The 8,508-nt window shown below is 42.3% G+C and overlaps 1 protein-coding gene across 1 annotated transcript; it reads right to left on the bottom strand.

Moving 5' to 3' along the window:
- Positions 1-2,837: 2,837 nt before the first annotated feature.
- Positions 2,838-3,672, bottom strand: LOC115692610 (ethylene-responsive transcription factor ERF096-like). Its single transcript, XM_030619518.2, has one exon. The coding sequence runs from the start codon at positions 3,597-3,599 to the stop codon at positions 3,177-3,179; it is 423 nt and encodes a 140-aa protein (XP_030475378.1). The 5' UTR covers positions 3,600-3,672; the 3' UTR covers positions 2,838-3,176.
- Positions 3,673-8,508: the final 4,836 nt, after the last annotated feature.

Here is an 8,508-nt window from a genome sequence, read left to right as displayed (position 1 = left end):
CATTCACAGTCCTAACGTTGCTGTTTGCCATCTCTTGTTGTTCTTTCCCGGTCACCGCCATCGTGAATCTTCCCCTCGCCGTCAGTCGTTTGAGTCGTTGATTTAATTCAGGTAATTTCCTAAGCTATGTTTGATTAATATATTCAATTGCCTAAATTGTGGTTATTTAATTCTAACACAATTTGGCATGAGATTTTAGGCATATCCTAATTATGAAATTTCGTCTTTTGATTCGTGCATATAATTGAGGTTTCCATCTTAAAGACTTAAGATCAGATCTCCGATTACCTTTGTTTCGTTTTCTTGAATGTGGTGAATAATTGATTATGTGGGTTTGAATATTGTATGTTACTGATTTAGTAAATTTTCCTATTATGAAAAGTACAAAAAATTGCATTGCATATTAAGATAGATTTTCATTCATATTAGTGTTCTAATATAGAATTGCATGTCATGTAGTAATTAAGAAATTTCCAAATTTAGATTAGGATTTAATATAAATTATTTCCTAGTTTAAATTAGGTAATCATATGCTTTAGGCAGTTTCCTATGCTAGTTTAAAACAAAACCATAAAAATAATTGCATATATATTGCATCGTTGTCACACCATCATTGTTGTGTCATAATGTTGCCATGTCATCAATTCCATGTCATCTCATCCCATGTCATAATATTCAATTCTTACATATCATATTAGATTAATTTTCAATTCTTCGGACCGTCATTAGAATAGAATCAGGTTGCAAATAGATTGCAGTTAAATTAGGATCACAAACATAAGAAAGATTAAAATTGCATCTAATGCATTGCATATAGTTTAATTTTCATTTTAAAAAGAAAACCCCAAAAAGAATTTAATTTCATTGCATTTAGAAATCATGTTTAGGCCACCGTGCATTTTTTAATTAACATCTTGCAGATAGGATATAAATCATAGAGAAGTTATGCTTTGCTTAATGCAGTGAAGTTTGCCCTATTTCTAGCAATTTATTTACTCCTTTGATTTATTGAGTGTTACATTATTGATTGTGCACCCACGTTAGTGGTTTAGGCTTAAAATTGACCAAGACGACCTATAAACATTTTTTAAATAAAGAAAAAATGTACCAAAGGGCGTTAGATTAATCTAGCATAACCAAGTCCACATATTGATGATATCTCTAGTTTGCGTAAGTGAAAATGTTCTTTCACAGTTTATTTAAGTGTCTAATCGACCTACCAATAATTAATTAGCGGCGACTCCTGTATAAAATGATTTGCATGTTCAAATTGATTAAACTAAACCCTGAAAGTTGCGGTTGCTGTGGGCTTGGAAGAGTCCACAATAAGTTTTTAGACTTAGTAATCCATTAACTTTCCCTTTGGTGGTTCACCTCTGGGAAGATCACGACATGCTTTATCTACCGTAGAATAGATTGTGTCGAAAAATCCTTGTGGAGCGGTTAAAAATACAACTGGAGTTGATGTTCAGATGAGGTCCATGATTATGTTAAAGTTCATGTGTAGCTAGGACTTGGAAGATGCTTGTGGCAGTAGAACCCATGAGGGGTTATGGAAGCGTATTAGCGAAATTCGGGTTCTAGCAAAATGATTTTGACTTGGCTCAAACATTAAGTCATGTGGAGATTGTTGAATATATGTCTCGAGTCTAAGCCTGAATAGGTTTCTTAGTTGAATAGTTTTCAAAATGGAGTAAGTTTCCCAAAAAGAAATTTCATATTTTAGATCGGACTCTTGTCTATATATAAGAAGTGTCTTCTTTGTAAAGAACACCCAAGAAGCAATTTCTTTGTTAATCACATCCTGAGTGTTTGAAGCCGTGAAAATCTTGTGAATAAGGTTTTGTGTAATTCCTTCGTGAGATTAAGAGATTATTTTGTGATGAATTGTGAAGCTAAATCTAGGGTGAGGTTATTGGATATAATTAGGGACTGGGAAATACTTGGATTAGTTGAGTGACTTGAGTGTGAATGTAATCTACATTATATTGCTTGATCAATAATGGAATTCTTTTCTACTTTTCTCGTGGATGTAGGTAACACTGATTGAATCACGTAAATTTATTGTCCAATTTATTTTCACGTTTTACTTATTTTATTGTCCGATCACTTGTTTTCGTGACAACTTCAAGGTTCACGAATTCGAAAACTGAAATCCAAAAATCATACAAATCCTCCCATGGTTGAGATCATTTTCACAGAAAAAGAGTGCTCTTAGTACTCGATGGTGATGACAAAGGATTACGCGGAGGCTCTTAATTACCTAATCATAGCCACTTGATCCTCATATATCGTTTCCAATCCAACCAAAAACCCTTCAGAACGACTCCTATTTCCACGCCGACAGAATAGTGTTTGACATTACGGCATTCATTGCCCTAGACACGCCTTCATTGTTCGTGATATCGAACTCACGTACGAACAGACTATCATTGATGCGCACAACCACAAAATTCTAATAGAAGAAACTTGTCTTAATCAGATGTTTTCCCGATCATTCTTCTGTGTAGCTCTTTTTCAAGTTGCTTCCGACACGTACCCTCCTTGTTTTTGGCATATTCCCTTGATTGGCCACTGATGAAAATGAGAAGGGAGAGAAGAAGCTAACCCCTAATATCTCGGGAAAGAACAACGATAGCTATACTGCAGTTGGTTTTGCTAAATTAGTTTATTAAATGATGCGACGGATTTTAACCTGTCGTTTAGCACGATCAATTTACTTCTATGTCCATTGCGATCACGTGCATCAGATTGTAAACGCGGTTTTGTTAACGGGTATTGCTCTTCATAGTCTTAAGTATGGCGAAGAATCATAGGAAAAAACGAAAAGAAGAGGATAAAGAAACCTTCAGAAGCACCTTGAAAAGCCAATACCGATCACAGTAACTGGGGTACGTGACATGAGAGAAGTTCAACGAAGCGATCTTACTTGTCTAGAAGATAACACCTAAGCATCGAATCTGTGAGCTTTTGGAGCTTTTGGACTCAGAAAGGAAACAGAGAAAAAGCAAAGGAAAAAGAAATAAAACAACAGGTAGACACATAATCAAGAAAGATATGGTTTTCGTTCATCTTCACATCCAATCATATAGATTTTCCTGTAGAGAAAGGAAGCAACACTTATCTCTCAAGCCTGAATTGCACAAAGAAATTCTGAAACAGCACACGACCTTCCCTCACTTCTTGTCCTTCTCGTCGTACTCAAGAAGCTCCTCGAGCAGCTTGTCGTCGTAGCACTCGAACTCGAACACCGGCCTCCCCCGCCCGCTGCCGCCTGGCGGCCTCTCCTCCGCTGCCCTCCGTGCTGAAGAAGAAGAGGAAGGGGAGGAGGAAGAGGCCGAGGCGGAGTTCGCCAACGACGGGTACTCGTGGGGGAAGTTGAGGATCGCCGTCTGGCCCCTCATGTTGTACGCTGCCCGGTCGTAGGCCCTCGCTGCCTCCTCGGCAGTGTTGAACGTCCCGAGCCACACGCGGGCCCCGTGGCGGGCCGAGTCGCGGATCTCCGCGGCGAACTTCCCCCACGGCCGCCGGCGCACGCCCCGGTACCGGACCTCCGACGACGACGGCGGCATGTCCTTCCCTTTCGGGTCCTCATCCATCTCCCTCTCCCGCTTTCCCTCTCCCTCTCCCTCTCAAATGGCCTCTATGAAGTTCTTTCTCTTGCTGCTTGCAACATGTGGGGATGATAGTGAGGAGTGATTTGAGCCTTGGGGGATATATATATTTGGGTCAGCAAAAAGTCACACCGGTTTTGGCACAAACCAAGTGGCTAGGGCACGCCACGTGGCGTCATCTCTGAGCTTCCTGAGCAGTTCGGCACGTGCTCAGGAGGGGAGCGGGAGAAGCTTCGATTGAGACCAGAGCGTACTTGTGCAATGTATCTGGTCTTGGTCAAGGCGATGGCTTTGGGAATGCCTCGGAGCCTTCTCTCTCTCTCTCTCCGAATCATTCCGTCACTTTCTGGCGTTGAATAACATGATTAATTTATGTGATTTTATTAAATGGGGTTCTTCCTTTTGTTCTTTTGGTGCGCTTCAGATGGGATCACGTGCTCGAATTGTATAGCTTTGTTCGGATGCCGCGAGTCTTCAATTTGGGTTACGTTTCTTTCCTCTACGAAGTTAGTATTATTGTGATTCCCGTGAAAACCCTTTGACCATTTCAAGAGACCATCTTCAATGGACCGTGCCGATCGAAATCGGTCAAAAAGATCACTCTTTTTGTGCTTGTGCTTGATTTCTCACGTCCAGCTCACGCCCGTTCATGCATATTTCCCCTCGTCGATCGTATCAAGTCGATCTTTTCCAAGTAATGGGAAAGAAGAGGAGGAATCAGTCAATCCCACCACTGAAGAATGTTGACCGAGGGGCAGTTCGTGATTTGCTTTTTCCCCTCCCTTTTGTGACGTCATAAATGGCGGAGTTGCGCGACGGGGCCCTCGCGTACGGAGGACCACGACGTGGAAAGTCGCAGGACGAGTCCTCGGGTCAAACGGATGTTGCCTCTCGAAGGAGCACGAGTTCGACACGTGGGTGCCCTTGGCACGAGTTCGACATGTCGCGTCCACGTTGGAACTCACTTTTGGACTTTTCCAGAGGCAAAACGTGGGGGGAAAATGTTTGTGAATTGTTCCTCGGAAGAAAGGTTTGTTTCATATGAGAACAGTGTAGGGACGGAATCCATAAGATGTCAATCCTAAAAGAACTGACGAGTGGAGCTAAGATTAACGAAAATTTCGCATTATTGATCGATAGAGAAACCAAGAAGTAACTTTCGAATCTCTGACTCGAAAATGTTGGATAATCGAATCCTAAAGTTTTTCTACGCTACAAGACCCCTAAGTTTATAGATATATGCAAACGAGTTCTATCTTTGCCTGTTATTACTAACCATCTTAAATTGTCGAATTGAGTATGACACCTAACTGATGTCATGTAAGCAAAACGTAAAAAGTAAGGAGAGAAGGGAAAAGTATAAAAAAAGTCTTAAACCTATTCAGTCATAAACCTTTCAATTGAACCAATTTAATCCTAAACATTTTTACATTGATACCAATTTAGTTCATCCGATCAATTTAGGCTGAAAATCGCTGGTGTGGACGCCGGTTGTCCTATGTGGCACGGCTGGCGTTGACGTAGATAATTTTTTATAAAGTTTTGAATTTTTTAATAATTTTTTTCTTTTTTCCTTTTTTTTTTTACTTCCTTCTTCGTGGCCAGTCGCCGGTGGTGAGGGCATCGCGGCCCTCGCTAGCCATAGGGGAGGGTCGCCCTCACCGACGAGGACGAGGGCGAGGGTTGGACCCTCGCGGCTTGGGCAAGGGCATCCCTCGCCGAATTTGGCAAGAGTTGGACCCTCGCGGCTTGGGTGAGGGCGGCCCTCGTCGGATTTGGCAAGAACTGGACCATCGCGGCCTGGGTGAGGGTCGCTCTCGCCAGATCCGGCAAGGGCGGCCCTCACCTAGGCCGTGAGTCGCCCTTGCTAGATCCGGCGAGGGCAACTCTCCCCCAAGCTGCAAGCCATAAGGGCTGGACCCTCGCGGCCTGGACAAGGGCGACCCTCCCCTGTGGCTGGCAATGGCCGTGATGCCCTCGCCTGTGGCGGGATACCGACCATAGCCCAAGAAGGAGAAGGAAGAGAAAAAAAAAGAAAAAAAAAAGGAAAAAAAATCAAATATTCAAAAATATTAAAAAATTACATGTCATCACCGGCTGGGCCACATAAGATGACTGGCATTCACGTCAACGATTTCCGGCCTAAATTGGCCGAATGGACTAAATTGATATTAATATAAAAAGATTTAGGACTGAATTGGTATCAATGTAATAAGTTTAGGATTTTTTTTGTACTTTTCCCGAGGAGAGAAAGAGAGGGCACAATTGCCAAAATAAGAAGAGCTATACCGAAGAGTTGGACTTGACCCCATGCAACAAAATATATAAACACATAGTTTTTTCTTTTGTCAAAATATAAAAAGCATAGTTGAATCAATGATTTAATCGTCGTAGTAATGAGAGAAATAACCTTTTCTCCAAATGTGGTCGCACCAAGCTATGTTACACAATCAATATGGTCTAAGTAGATCAGGTCGGGTATAGAGGTTAAAAGTCTCATTGTCCAAGGCCACTCAATGATTAATACATTTATTAATCTTTCTTTATATAAAATTAACGAGGTTGAGTTGCATATAAATTGATGAGCTTTGGACCAAGAAGAAAAATACTTACCTAAGCCTACCTAATTTGTACTTCTCCCTTAACAAGGGTGGGCTCGACAGTCTACTAAACCCAAGATCAGATTAAGATCACGACACCCTAGCTTCTACCTTTTGAATTTCCATTTCCTCCCCTTTTCCCTTCACACCCATGATCCCGTTTCACGTCTTACCTGGTTGTCCACACATATGTCTATGATTGGATAATTTTTTTTTTTTTTTGATAATCGAGGTGTCCGCGCGGCCGGCGAGCTAGGGCTCAAACCGGCGGTGATGCCCGACTAGTCCTCGAGGGGGGCTAGCGCAGCATCCCACCGCCACGACCCCCCACTTAAATCACCGATGGGCGAGTTTTGAACCCAGGACCTCTCGTGAAAGGAACTGAGCGCAAACCAACGCGGCCACCGATGGGTGGGTCTGATTGGATAATTTTTGCAATGATATTTTTCGATTTTTTATTTTTCATTTTTTTTTTACTTTTTCTTTTCTTCCCTTCTTCCTCCTCGGCGACTAGCCAGAGGCAAGGGCCGGCGATGGTGCAAATCTCAGACGTGCACATCAAGGAGTGCTCATTCTTCCAATATATATCTGCACAAAAACCATATTAAGGCTCCGTTCGTTTCATGAAAAATAAATTCCGAGAAAACGTTTTTCGGCGTTCGTTTTACGGAATATAAACTAATCATGGAAAACATTTCCCTCGATGGAAAAAACACCTTCAAAAGTGTGGAAAATGTTTTCCTCTTTTTGCCCCCTCATTCTTTCACCATTCATTTTAATTATTTTAATTTTATTTTTTTAATTCTAATTTTTAATTATTTTTAATTATCCTTTTTATTTTTCTTTTTCTTTATTTTGGACCTTCTTCTCCGACCGGTCGCCAGCTACGGGCGAGGCCTCGGCGCGCCTCGCCGCGCCTCGCCGCTCACCAGATCCGATGATGCTTGACCTCGACAGATCTGGCAAGGCAAGGTGGTCACTCACCCAAGGCCGGCGAGCTCAAGCGAGGCCTCACTCAATGCCGCGAGGCGAGGCTAGGCCACGCCAGAGCTTGCCGGCCTCGGGCGAGTGAGGCCGAGCCTCGCCACACCAGATCTAGCAAGGCGCCGGCCTCGCCCAAGGCTGGCGAGGTGAGGCTCAGCTTCACTCGAGGTAGTCGGCCTTGGTCGAGGAAGGCCGAGCCTCGCCTGTGGCCGGTCGCCGGCCGTCACGGTGGCCGGCAACTAGCAGGGAAAGAATAAAAGAAAAAAATAAAGAGAAATATTAAAAATACTTAAAATTAAAATTTGAATTTTTTTAAAATAAAATAAAATAAAAAATTATTAAAAAGAGTACAAGGAAGAAAATCAAATCAGATTTTCCATACTAAATGGCGGAAAATATTTTCCGGGTTTTTTTTTCAAGTTTCAGCCGAACACCGAAAAATATGGTCATTTTCCTAGAAAATGACTTCCTAGAAAATATTTTCCAGAAACTATCATATTTTTCGTGAAACGAACGGAGCCTTAGAAATAGCGCGAACAAACCGCATCGCCCAACGAGATCAGAGAAGTCGAGTGATTCAAAATCTAATTGGAGCTTGCACAAGCAAAGCACCGAGACGAAATTTAGTGTATGCGGAATCGATTTAGCCGGAAAAATGAAACTGACAGAGGAGCTGGAATCTGGCGAAGGGGACGATGAAGAGGGCAGGCTGAAGGACACGGGAGCCGAGATGGTTTTTCAAGAGCTTCGGGGAAGGGAGGGTCAAGTGGAGAGCTAGGGCTGCTTCAATAGCAACCACGTACGTCAATATCATCCACTACAACGCCATTTTCCCTCTTGAGCTTCTCCAATCGAAGATTGCGCTCGCATGCGCACTCTCTCTCTCTCTACATCACTAGGCGAGGGTGAGCCTTGCCCAGGGACGCCGGTGAAGTCGACCTCGCTGGCCCTCACCTTTGGCTGGTCGCCGAGGCCTGGCAACCGGCTAGAGGAGGAAGAAGGGGAAAAAACAAAGAAAGAAAACAACAGAACAAAAAGGAAAAAGAACAGAAAAAATAAAATAAAAATCAAAAAATTTTAAAAAAATTATTCACGTTAGCACTGGTTACGTCACACAGGATAGCTAACGTCCACGTTAGCGATTTTAACCCAAAATCAATTAGATTGACTCAATTGGCAAAAAGCGAAAAGGGTTTATGACTCAATTGGTAAAATTGAAAAGTACAATAGGTTTATGATTTTTGGATAATTTTTTCTTATTTATATAACTCAATAAGTTAACCCTTGAGTGGAAGTTGTTGTCCTGACAT

This window comes from Syzygium oleosum, unplaced genomic scaffold (genome assembly GCF_021117445.2).
Source record: "Syzygium oleosum isolate NSW1041296 unplaced genomic scaffold, Sole_v2.1 Sole_v2.01, whole genome shotgun sequence".
Lineage (NCBI taxonomy): Eukaryota > Viridiplantae > Streptophyta > Magnoliopsida > Myrtales > Myrtaceae > Syzygium > Syzygium oleosum.
Note: the sequence above shows the minus strand (reverse complement) of the source record. Positions and strands in the feature narration are given on the sequence as shown.

Coding starts and splice junctions, on each gene's coding strand:
- LOC115692610 (XM_030619518.2), bottom strand. CDS start 3,599: ATGGATGAGGACCCGAAAGGGAAGGACATGCCGCCGTCGTCGTCGGAG.